Source organism: Mycena indigotica, assembly GCF_014461135.1.
Source record: "Mycena indigotica strain 171206Taipei chromosome Unknown Mind.scaff0004, whole genome shotgun sequence".
Taxonomy (NCBI): domain Eukaryota; kingdom Fungi; phylum Basidiomycota; class Agaricomycetes; order Agaricales; family Mycenaceae; genus Mycena; species Mycena indigotica.
Genome location: NW_023503003.1, coordinates 1,439,954 through 1,451,752, shown reverse-complemented (window position 1 = coordinate 1,451,752; position 11,799 = coordinate 1,439,954). Strand labels below are relative to the sequence as shown.

The following is an 11,799-nucleotide window of genomic DNA, read 5'->3' as shown; positions in this document are numbered from 1 at the left end:
TGTGTAGCATGCAAAAATTAAGTGTGCGATGATGGAGTTTTTAAGCAGCTTCCGCTTCAGATTTGAACTTGAGAATCCATGGATGTCGACGGACGTTTGCAAGCGGTAATCGGTCGTTGGGATTGTACCTGAGAAGCTGGAAACTCGAGTGAGGAATGCGCATCGGACAGAACAAACGACCCGAACTTTGGCAATCAAGTCGCGTGCGTCCGCTGGGATTGTGGGAGGGAAACGCAGGTCGACTTTGGCGATTCGTCGGTACGTATCTGTAGAGAAGTTATAAAAAAGCTGACCTGGTCGAGAACATACTTTTCACGCTGGCGCGGTCCTCAAACGGAGGTGACCCGTTCAAGAATTCGTACATGAGCACGCCCAATGCCCAGTAGTCGACCTTTTCGTTGTGCTCTTTCCCTTCCACCATTTCGGGGGGAAGGTAGTCGAGAGTCCCGCATAGTGTCATGCGACGGAGGCCGGGAGCATGGACGGACCTGGGAAAAGGTTATTTTGGCAGCAACGAAGGTAGGTACATACCATCCAAAGTCTCCGATCTTCAGTTCACCGTTGATCCCTAGTAGCAGATTTTCCGGCTTTATGTCTCTGTGTATGACATGCTTGCCATGAAGATACCCTAATGCGTCAGCCATCTGGTCAATGTAGCGCGCGCTGCGCCGCTCCGAAAAGCAACCGACTTTGCTGAGCTGCTTGTAAAGCTCGCCCTTGCCGGCGAACTCGAGCATCAGGAATATGCGCTTCTCGTCGTGGAAGTAGCCGTACAAACGGAGGATGTTGGGGTGCCGCAGATTCTGCTGGATCTCGATCTCGCGGCGGGTCTGCTTTTCGACCTTGTTCTGCACGAGCTCCGACTTGTACAGAGTCTTGAGCGCCAGAATATATTGGGGCGGGGCCTTCGTTCGGACCATATAGACCCGCCCGAATTTTCCTTACCCCAGGTCAGCTGCATTGTGAAAGAGTGGAGGTGACACGCACCCTTCCCCAGCGGGCGACCCATGTCAAAGGAATGGAGAGACCATTCCAGCGTCGGATTGAGTCTGCTGGAATGAGAGAACCCCCCAAAAAAGACAATTACTCACCTAGATTGACTCGAGTCCAGCGCCAAGTCCGCCGCTGCTGGCCCGCTTACCGTCGACCCTCGACGTTCATTCTCGATTTCGAGCCCCCCATCATAGCTCCCGATATCCACACTTGGCCCCGGACGAGGCAAGACAGGTTTTTTCACAGCCGCCGACGGGTTCGGCGCTGCCCATTTCGTCAATAACTTCGCGACGTTCGGCTGACTTGGTTGTTTGAGGTGTTGCGGCCGTTTGGGGCCGGAGGGTTGGGATGACTGTGGGCCCTTGGAAGAGATTTCCAATGCAGCAATTTGACGCGTCACTGAGCCTACGGACGCCATGAAATGAGGGGGTGGAGGTGGCTAGGCACCAAGTGGCAATGATCATGTGACCGATTTCCAAACGGGCAGCTAGTGTAGTAGCTTTTTTTTGCAGAAATGCTGTACGTTAGTTGTATTCGTAGAGAGAGTGTGAAAGGGAATATAGTAAACAGCCTACCGTGCTCCGGGGGACATTTTGGGTTACTCTGCAACTCCATTCCATCTTCACCGTAAAAATGAGCTTTCGAGGAAGGAGTGGAGGTGGTTATAAAGTACAGTTCAACACATTGAAGTGGTGGTCGAGAGTCTACTTGTACCCCTCCAATTCCGCTTCATCCATATCGTCAAAGAGCCAGTTCGCGTCAATCGCAGCGGATTCCTCCTCACTTTCAGTGAATTCGAAACTCTTCTGTTTCACTTCCTGGGCTCTCGTCCTGGCCGCCTCGTAGTCAGCAGCGGGGACCCATGTGTCGTCATTGTAGCCAATGTAAGTTCTAAGCAACCGGTCATCCTCCTCAGCCTCTTGTAAACCCTGCATGAGATTGACGGCTTCCTCGATTTCCGTCGCCGTGAATGCAACTGGACAACGTTCATCGCTCGCAGACTCTGCCCAGTCAAGCACACAATTTATCAGTGCAAATCGCAACCCAATAGTCTCGCCCTTCCATGGAGCAGTCGCGTGAATGTAAATTCGACGGCAAGCAGCGTTGTGCGAATAGGCTAAGCCTTTCTGGTGAAGCTTGTTGTAGGTAAGCGTGCTGATGACGTAGTAGTAATAGACAAGACGGCGACGAAGCACCTCTTGTTCTTCTTCCGACAGCTCGTCGAGGTTGTCTGGCACAACGGGTTTCTTCATGCTCCGCGAAAATTCGTCTGCTTGGTTTTGCACGAAGTCGGGCATGCCAGCGTTGAGGAAGAGAGGTAGGACAGCCGTGTGCTGCCAGTCCAGCACACCCACAATCTGTAAATCACCAGAAGCACTTGTGGATATTCTGATGTTATTCTCGGTGAGGTCAGGATGTCGGAGTCGGAAAGTGGTAAGGAGATCGTCCTTTGGTACGAGTGAAGGTGCAAGGAGAAGATAGTGCTGGAGATTTTGAGCGTGATCAGACGGTAGCTGGGGCTTGAAGTAGTAGTAATTTCTTCGAGAACGATCGTATGGCTGCTTTGGCGAGCCAAATTGCTCAAGATAGGCAAGTTCTTTCTTGGCTCCTGCAACTAGCACCGACTCCGCATCCTCATCTGGTGTGATCGTTCATCAACTCGAGGAAACGGAGAGGAAAGCTTACATGGTCCTCGGAAGACGTCTAGTTGTTCTCTTCGCCCGTACCACAGCGCTACCGATACATCGGGCCCCACACAGAACCTTCCTTTGCCATCGTTGACTTGCTCCTGCTCCTCGATAGTAATTCCCTCCTTCCCACATAACTTCTTGAGATCTTCCGCGTAGTAGATACTGCCGCCAGCGGGGAAAGAGGTGGCCATCATAGCGGACTCAATCTTCACTAGCTGGTTCATGAGGGAGATAATCTCGTTCTTCTTCAAATAAAACCAAACCTCCCTCAAATCCCTCCCTTCGATGTATTCCATGAGAACGTACTCGGTCTGGGCTTCGTTGTCCGGCGTAAACGAATATGCGTAGACTTTCGGAGTAGGAACCCCTTTGGAGCGGAGGTAATCCATGGTGGCAACTTCGCTGGCGACGGCGTATGCTTTGGGGACAAGGAGTGGATACGGGATGCGTGCGACGAGTTTTAAGTTGGTGTCCAGAGTGACGAGAAAGACGCGATTGAGACCACCTTCTGCGAGCCTTCGAAAATCTGTGATCTGCTCCACCTTGCAGTTCATTGCGTTGGCGACAATATTGAAGAGCCCTGGCATGTCGAAGATTCGCTGACGCTCTCTGAGGCGGTACGCATCGTTGGCACTGGGTAGTTTGACTCATCGTCAGAAAACATGAGAAGTGGTAGAAGACGCACAGGAAACGCCCAGTCGTGTAGTTAAAGAGGTCACTCTTCAAGTCCATCATGAGAGACTTCGGGTCCACCGTGCTGGAGAGACGACGCCATTGCTTCGGATTGTTCACGGAACGGCGACAACGTAGACAACGAGGATATATCGGAGAGGAAGCGTTAAATTTCGAGAGCCGGAGGGAGAGGGTTGACGAGCTCCAAAGGCGAAACATACTGAATGAAGTGCAACTTGTAGCTGCGGCGCCAGGGGGCCACTTTTGTCAGACTAAATCATGACAATTCGCGGCAGAGAGTGTTTTGGGAAGATGAGCTCGTTGAAGTGCTAGTAATGCACGGTGACGGACGTAAGAACAATTTTTTCCCTAGGCCTTTTCTTCCTCTACCAGCCTCTAACGACGGTCACGATAGGTCACCAGGTGGACCAGCTTGGATATTCATGCCCAAGTTGACGGAAAGACTTTCTCAGTGTATTTGCTCATGGTTCCGTTCGGGACATCTGACATAAGCGACCTCGATGAAAAAGACCATCCCCGACTCTGTGTAAGCAGAGAGGGTTTGGCAACATCGGATGTGCAATCCGTACGCCAACAGTCGTAGCTATTTTGATCCGGAATTTGAATGGAGATCGGAATTGAGTTTTTCGGGTCACTCCATGTCACATCACACTTTGTCACAACCCTGATTGAAACATCCGAGCGCTTTCTCCTCCTGCAACCACTTGCATGGTATGTTGATTCTCATACTGATGAAGCACAGTTGCTATTTACAAATCGGCGCGCGTGCGTACCGTTCGACATAGTGGGGTACTGGAAGCTCCCCATTTATGTCGGTGGCGAAATACTGGCTGAAACTGTGGTTGTGGTAATTTTCATGCTAAATCGGTGGGGGAAGATTAACCTCTTGTTCAATCTCAACGAGTTGGTGGTTCTTTCGGATCCCGACTCCGATCGTCCATCTGGAGACTTATCATTACTCGGCTCTGAATCCTGTGCGCGAGAGTCGAGCGTGGTAGTGGAGAGCAGTTTGTGTATTACTTGTATTTGTATCCTTTCTTGTGCTTCAAATCATTCAAATATCTCTTGTTCTTTTCTTTATCAGAGAGTCGGGGACCACCGCTTGCCGGCGCTAACGATAATAATAGGAGCGGTCAAAGATGGCATTCTGACGCGATTCGACACACACTGATCTTCGAGCGATTCTGGGTGATGAATCGGGCCAGAATCGAGGGCTCAACTTTGACCAGCCAAAAATTTAGTCTAGCATTTTCTCTCTTGTTAGTGTAGTAAATAAATTATCACGTCTGTCCACAAAGTCACGTTCTTGCCTCTTCCCTCCATGCCTGTCAAAGTGCGTCGCAGGCGACGCGCCAACCAACTCCTCCGGGCCTACACGCGGCTCGTCCGGGGTCGAAAGCAACGCGAGCTGAAGCACCGGCAGCGTTAAATATAGCTCTCAGAGTGTAAAATTTTAATTGTTTTTGAAGACTGACTTAAGCAGGGGATCTCGGCCACCTGCTTCCATAGACTGTGGTCAGTGTCAGGCCAAGACCCTCGTCAATTATTTGCTGCAGATCCGCTCTGGTTTGAACGTCCGGGAAAAAGCGCTCTTTGCCTCTGATAGAGGGCCAGGAGAAACCGTCCTGTTGTATATCCAGATGGAAACGCTCCAGACGAGCGATTTGTTGTGACCCTTGATACCGCCCTTGGAGGCGGAGGGCTTCGAGGACCGGCATCAGTACAGCGATCGTCTCTGGCACGACGTTGGTGCGGATGTCGAGGCTCCTGAGACGAGGAACGATGTCGCTTGTGAGGAAAACTGCAATGACAGGCCCGCGCGGACGATCTTGGCGCGGAAAGAATGTACCCACAGTCCTTTCATCGCGTTCGATCAGGTGGAGAGATGTGATAGACGGCAACGATCGCAACAACGAGATAAGCCAAAGGTTGGGCCCGCTCCTGCAACTTATGTTGACGACCAGAGTGGCCAGGGAAGAACTTGAGTGCGAAGTGATGCGCAGGCGGGAGAGCAATAAGTCGGTCTTGGCTCAGTAAGAGTTAAGCGTCGTAGGTTGGGGAGGACGATCCACCCCCGGACGCACGCACTCTTAGGACAGAGTGTCAGGGTATGCAGATTGGAAAGCACCAAAGCAGCGTCGGTAGTGAGTTAGGAAGGGCGGTGATGTATCGGAGGGTGAGGCGGGAGATGTTTTTGAAGGTGTAGAGAATTAACAATAGCACAGAAAGGGGGAACCCAGTCACGGTCAAGGAGATAGACCGCCCGCGAGCACGCTTCAACCACAGAATTATGAGTGGCAAGTTGAACGGCAGCCATTTTGGACTGCGTATCTCTGTGGATTACCACATGTACAGGCCAAACCGCCCATTACTCAGCGAACTCCACAGTGCGGAAGTATTTATCGCAGCATCTCTCCAATGTCGACAGATTTGTGTGAGCAGCAAAGGTGTATCGTGATGAGCGGGATTTATATCACAGTCAGTAGGGATGGTAGACATGAAGATCTCACTGACGAGTTCAGGCGGCAAGGTAAGGATGTCGGGCATGATCAAGAGTCGCTTTCCTTTTTCGCGACTGCATCAATCGAATGGGACTCTTCGAATTCCTTCGCCTACTATCCGCGGGCCCTCCTTTCTCTCCTGATTCGCCGCCGCAAACACACTAGGCACCGGAATTCCGCAACAGTCGCCCCATCCTTCATGTTTATGGCCCGTATGACCATCATCGGCACCGACAGGGGCTGCCGGTCCACCGTATTTGAGAAGAGAGCCAAATAAAAAGTGTTGTATAACAGGAAGCTTGCCGAGGACTTCGGCCGTGTACATCTTTACCATGCCGGAGTTGACCTTGTCCCAGGTCTTGACAGCGGAGATGTCGTCTAGCATGGGCGAGTGCCAGCGTAAGGAGGCGGATTTAATCTGGATTTCGGGTCAGACTGAAGAACAAGGAGCTAAACCACATACCGAGTTGATGAACTGAATGCAGGCAAAATAAATGTACTCTTTTGAGTACTCTTCCACCACCTCTGCGTCGTGAATTGCTTTTGGCCGAATATACTTGTGCCCTGGTAGCCGGTTAAGAAGAGTTGGAGGAGATGAACAGAGAAGAAGATACCCCGAAGTTGAGCCGATCCAAATAAAAACGGGAGGAAATGGTAGTCGTCCAGTCCCCAAACACCATGCGACCCGGCAGGCTCTAGCCAGTAGGTCGACTGGAGTTTACGCATGATGCGAAGATAACGCCAGAAGACACGGATGACAAGTGCAGTATGGTCGCTTTCTTGAAGAGCACCAAGCCGTTCAAGACACATTCTGAGTCGGTATATGAGAAAGCTTTACAGGCATAACACCAGGTGCAAACCCAATGGCAGCCTGTAGATGGGGGGGGTCTAAGGGCAGCCTTGGTGCAAACAAAGGATTTTTTCTTTGCAACAAAGGGGAAAAAATCCTTTCAAGCCGCCGTTGCCCCCCATTGCCAACTGCCATTGGCATTGCCACTAGTGTAAGGTATAACTCACAGCCAGCAGAGAAAGTTAAGCTCCATCCCACTTCCGTAGTCGATTCGTGTGCGATTGCCCCAGGACTCCATGAGATACGCTCCGACTTCTTCATGAGCCTCTGCGGGAATCGAGAGAGTGGCGTGAAGGGAAGGCGACAGCTGGGGAATTACAATTAGAAGATTGAAGAGTAAATCCAGAGCTGGATACCTCAACTACACGATCGTAAAATGTCCGAAAGGCGGGGTTGCCGAATCGCGAGGCAGCATTATCGACAGGTGGGATCGCATCCGCTGTAGACTCGATTTTGTTCAACACGTCGAGTACGGCACGTACGCCCTATGTGGCTTGAGAACGGAGACGACTGCGTGGCCTAGAAAACACACATCGGATTCGGAGCACTCGCTGCTGAGTTTCACGCCAACTACCGCTTCGTTTAAAACGCTGATGTAGGCAAGGACATCGTTATGTGTTGTTGAGGTCTGGAAGTACTCAAGTTGGGCAGGGGTGACGATTGCTTTCGAAGGCACTTGGAAGAACATGATGGGGAGGGTTTGTGCCACGTGATGTCTGATCTGTCTCTTGCTTTCCTTCATGACCCAAGCAAACCGCACTTCTCGAGAGGTCATCTAGAACGATAACTTCTTCTTTTCGTCACTCAAATTACTCTTTCGTTTCTTGAGCCGCACTGTGATGGAGCCACCAGCCGACATGGATATTGGAAGCAGCGACGCAGAGCTTGACCTCCATGCTGGGTCTTCTACTATGCAGTCAGTCTTCAGGCAAAAATGGCAAATTTGAGTCGATCCCAATGCAGCCATCATCAACTTCAAGGGTTGGAGTTGTCTCTGGCCTCGTTTGAAGTTGGACTTCTCGTTGGCAAAGGTGCGTACACCGGCCTAGTTCTCCTCCTCCTCCAACTCTACCGGCAGGCAAATTCTCCCGCATCTACCTCGTCCGGTTGAAGCAGCCTCGAAAAATCTTAGCCTTGAAGGTGATCTCCAAGTCGTGGGGAATACCAGAGGACCAGCAACGCGAAATCGAGATCCACCAGCAGCTCAGACATCCGCATATTCTGCGCATGTTTACCGCCTTCCACAACGCGCAGCATATTTTCGCCGTGCTCGAGTTCGCCGGAAAGGGAGATATTTACCAGATCCTCTCCAAAGAAGGCAACTTCAGCGAAAAGAAGAGTGCCAGCTACGTTGAGCAACTCACCAGCGCGCTGATGTATCTCCACGGAAAGAACATCATGCATCGCGACATTAAACCCGAAAACCTTCTCCTCGGCGCAAATGGGGAGCTTAAACTGTGTGATTTTGGGTGGTAAGTGTACATCGATTCACTGACATGTAAATTCGGACTTGAATGACTTGACCCAGGTGTATCCATTCATTTGGGACAATCAAAACGCTGTGCGGCACTTTAGACTACCTGTCACCGGAAATGGTAGAGGGGAGGGAATACGACGAGCGAGTTGATGTCTGGGGTCTGGGTGTTCTCCTCTACGAGTTTCTAGTCGGCTCTCCTCCCTTCAATGACACCGGAACTGTTGGTCAGTTTTTTCCTCACTTTCCCATCTTCACATTTTCCTACATCTCCCCGACAGCTGTTTATAACCGCATCAAACGCGTGGATATCAGGTTTCCCTCACAGATCAGTGTCATTGCGCAAGACCTTATCAGTCAGGTTGGTGCAGCAACAGTGTTATTGTTGGCTCACTCTAAGTCTCTAACTTGTTCAGCTTTTGCGGCGGGACCCTCAAGAACGTCTTGCGCTTGCGCTCGTTCAGCGGCATCCTTGGATCATCAATTCTCGAGCTTCCGGTGCCAATGACTCGGACTGATGTACTGACGTCTTGGTTTACTTCGAGTTCTCCTTTCGGATCGACCTCACGAATGTCATTGCTACCTCGGTATACACTCTAAAGTGAGCATAAGGGTATAGCAGCACCCAATACTGACAACTTCAAACACTATGATCAATCGTCTCCTCAAAATGTTTACCCGTGTTACGCTCCTCTAAACCAGCACCGTTCTTGTTTGGGCATGCCAGATGTTCGAATGTTCGTATATGGGGAGCTGCGTGGAGCAAGACGATTTCGTGTGCGTGCTAACGGTGTGGTCGGACCGTCGTCTAGGAATGTTTGGCGCCTGACCTCAAACCATCCAGAATTGCAGGGTGCGAAGTTCAAATTGGATCCGACAAGGCATCTCCGAACCGGCCTTGCGAGGGCAAAATCCGGTCCGACCGTCTATTCATGACGCTCAACTTGCCCGAAAGCTGGCGCATTGGTGATTCAGAAATGTTTGAAAAAGCGCAGCCGCCCAGCGATCACGGTCTCTTTACTCTGATATTCTCCAGCCGCTTTTGTCCAATATACCTACCCTGGCTTAGCTAACAAAGCTGACAATTCAATCTTTCGTCCAAACTACTTCATACCTAAGTACGAGGCCGTCATAAAAGACCATCATCTGGTGGTTATCTTCTCCTGCCCGATCCCAAACTATATTTTCCACCTGTCGGACAGTGTGGGCGACAAGATGGGGAAAGAGACTAGCATTCAAAGGGCTGTGTTGGTCTTCAAAAAGGCCTTCAACTGGCGCTGAGGCATTATGTACTTGAATAAACTTCGCAGATTCTTATCGATATCATCACATCATCATCACACGTCATCACGGTCATGCATTTTGCTTTTGACCACGGACCACTATAACCTTGACCAATCACTCAAGCGCGAACAAAACCGAGAGGGCCATTATCACCGTGGCTATGTGGGACGCGGATCTCGAGTTCAATGTCGACGGCGTATTTGGGAAGCAAGAGGAAGATTCTCTGTGACTTACTTGCGAGGCCGTTTGCACAAAGTTCTCAAGAATGCCATGGCTTGCGCTCCGGGCGGAAAGGGCCACTGAGGTCTAAGGCGCGATCTTTCCATACTAACACCATTGAACGATTTCAGCGCGGATGTAACATAGTCACGCACACGGTGGAGGGTCAAGACATCGCAAGTTGGTGCTGACCGCCATCTTGTCTGGTTTGTCGCTTCTCATATATTACACACTCGCTGATATTGCCTTTACAGCCGTTCCTTTCTTTTCCGTGTACTTGCCCAGCTCTGGCAATTACCATCACCTTCATTTTTGTCCTCGCTCTTGTGCGTGCCATCGCCATCTCGCCCAGTCATCTGATTCTTGTTCTAGTACGACACGCCCAACAGATGAACGACGACCTCTTCGCCGATACCGATGTCCAGTATGTCCCCTTCTCACCAATGGCTTTTGATATTCACTCCGTCTAAGCGAGTTTTATGTCCGTAAAATCACCGACACCTTCCTCGCTACCATAACCAACAAAGCCCATGTCCTCGCTCGTCGACGCATCACTCCAATACTTTGGTACCAATGGTGCCGTTCTCTCGGTCTCTTCGATCATCGCGCCAACGAAGAAAATATTGTCAGACGTGGTCGACAAGCCCTTGCTCAAATCGCCAGAGACACCCTTGCTAAAGTACATATCAACACATTCACAGACGATGAAGTCACCGTGAGTAAAATTATTTGTCGTTGCTGCATCTACATGGCTCATTGTAATTCTAGATCTTAGTAGACGCCTTCATCTCCGCTGAAGTCACCGCCAAATTATTTGCGACCATCGGAAGGGGATCGAGTGTACCCCAGTTCATCTCTCAAAGTGGACTATGGCCGCCTCGATCTGCTGCCCCGACAACACTGTCCGCGTATCTCCCTGCTTTTGCGAGTCTTGCGTTCGATCCCTTGACCGAGGCATGGAAGAGGGAGCAGGCGTTGAACGAATTGTCTCGAATTCTTCTGGCTCTACTTCCGACTGCCATTCCCCTCCTTGTCCCTGAGTTTGTAATTTCCTCGGGTTGATGACTCTTGCAACTCAACCACTGTATGACAGCAAAGAACTTGTGCAGCGTGAAGTCAACTTCACGTTCGGCCAGTTGGAAGAGGAACACCGGAAGGAGGCGCAGCAAGAAGCCGAAGAAGAGGCCTTCCAGGCAGATTTGCACTTGTGCATTCGGACCATCAAATGGGAAGGCCGTAGCAGTAAGCAACTATCTCTTTATGAGTCAATGTGTGTTAATCGCTCCCTACAGACGTCCATTGGTTCAATTTCGACGACGGTGGAGGTTAGCCTACTTCTCATCAACTATGGCGTTTCACTCATTCAGTGATAGGTATTACTATGGTGGAGCCAGTTACGACTGTTCCTGTGGTTGAGGAGAGTGAGTTTTGCTCGGACGACTCTAGTGGCTCGCAAACAGAGGAACATGGGGTCAACAATGATGATGTGCGTGTCGGAGTAACTGGTATGTTTTGGGGAACTATTATTGATCAATGCTGACAAATATTAGCAGCAGCTTTCGATACCTTTCCTCCGATTCCTCCTTCGATTCCTCCTCCGGTAATAGGCACCATTGATTTATCCAATCTCAACGACGGTGAAAGCGATGGTCGTGGTGAGCCTAGTTCTAATCAGCTGTGGCATATCATTCATTCCTAGACATGAATATGGTGCAACGTCCTCAGGACGGCCAGCTGGCAATCGCTATGCCTGAGGATGACGATCTTAGCTTGGACTCTGATGACTCGGTGTTTACAAACGAGGAAATGCCGCTCATTCAATCCCACCCCTCTATCGCGACGGTTTTGAACCCACCCACAACATCCACAAGCAAGGTTAGCACACATCACACCGCTGAATAAATTTCGGACCGTATACTGACCTGTCTTGCAGGGCAATGCCTTCGTCACACCCTCGAGCAACAAGGTATTCGATCTTATGAATTCCGAAACAACTGATCAGTGTTCCATAGGAAAACAAAGCTCCAGTTCGTTCATGGCAGCCATTGCATGGCAGTGGAGGTACTTCCTTCTGATACGTGTAGTATTACATTT

General features: G+C 50.5%; 5 protein-coding genes across 5 annotated transcripts; 2 read left to right on the top strand and 3 right to left on the bottom strand.

Annotated features, from left to right (window-relative positions):
- Positions 1 to 40: 40 nt before the first annotated feature.
- MIND_00426200 (Kinase-like protein) lies at positions 41 to 1,411 on the bottom strand (the record flags this gene model as incomplete). Its single annotated transcript, XM_037361077.1, has 6 exons — positions 41 to 136; positions 187 to 266; positions 310 to 488; positions 532 to 940; positions 988 to 1,049; positions 1,092 to 1,411. The coding sequence occupies 6 exons, from the start codon at positions 1,409 to 1,411 to the stop codon at positions 41 to 43; spliced, it is 1,146 nt and encodes a 381-aa protein (XP_037221369.1).
- A 286-nt stretch (positions 1,412 to 1,697) lies between these two features.
- On the bottom strand, positions 1,698 to 3,575 carry MIND_00426100 (uncharacterized protein; the record flags this gene model as incomplete). The annotated part of the gene is made up of 3 exons (XM_037361076.1): positions 1,698 to 2,632; positions 2,680 to 3,317; positions 3,370 to 3,575. The coding sequence occupies 3 exons, from the start codon at positions 3,573 to 3,575 to the stop codon at positions 1,698 to 1,700; spliced, it is 1,779 nt and encodes a 592-aa protein (XP_037221368.1).
- Positions 3,576 to 5,957: 2,382 nt separating this feature from the next.
- On the bottom strand, positions 5,958 to 7,416 carry MIND_00426000 (Serine/threonine-protein phosphatase 2A activator; the record flags this gene model as incomplete). Its single annotated transcript, XM_037361075.1, has 6 exons — positions 5,958 to 6,296; positions 6,342 to 6,442; positions 6,493 to 6,689; positions 6,896 to 7,035; positions 7,085 to 7,213; positions 7,261 to 7,416. 6 exons carry the CDS (start codon positions 7,414 to 7,416, stop codon positions 5,958 to 5,960), a joined length of 1,062 nt encoding a protein of 353 aa, XP_037221367.1.
- Positions 7,417 to 7,567: 151 nt separating this feature from the next.
- MIND_00425900 (Kinase-like protein) lies at positions 7,568 to 8,720 on the top strand (the record flags this gene model as incomplete). Its single annotated transcript, XM_037361074.1, has 6 exons — positions 7,568 to 7,644; positions 7,692 to 7,759; positions 7,807 to 8,200; positions 8,257 to 8,429; positions 8,484 to 8,563; positions 8,619 to 8,720. The coding sequence occupies 6 exons, from the start codon at positions 7,568 to 7,570 to the stop codon at positions 8,718 to 8,720; spliced, it is 894 nt and encodes a 297-aa protein (XP_037221366.1).
- A 1,374-nt stretch (positions 8,721 to 10,094) lies between these two features.
- Positions 10,095 to 11,780, top strand: MIND_00425800 (uncharacterized protein; the record flags this gene model as incomplete). Its single annotated transcript, XM_037361073.1, has 10 exons — positions 10,095 to 10,129; positions 10,177 to 10,420; positions 10,474 to 10,745; positions 10,799 to 10,947; positions 10,998 to 11,030; positions 11,079 to 11,210; positions 11,256 to 11,360; positions 11,405 to 11,580; positions 11,639 to 11,671; positions 11,718 to 11,780. 10 exons carry the CDS (start codon positions 10,095 to 10,097, stop codon positions 11,778 to 11,780), a joined length of 1,242 nt encoding a protein of 413 aa, XP_037221365.1.
- Positions 11,781 to 11,799: the final 19 nt, after the last annotated feature.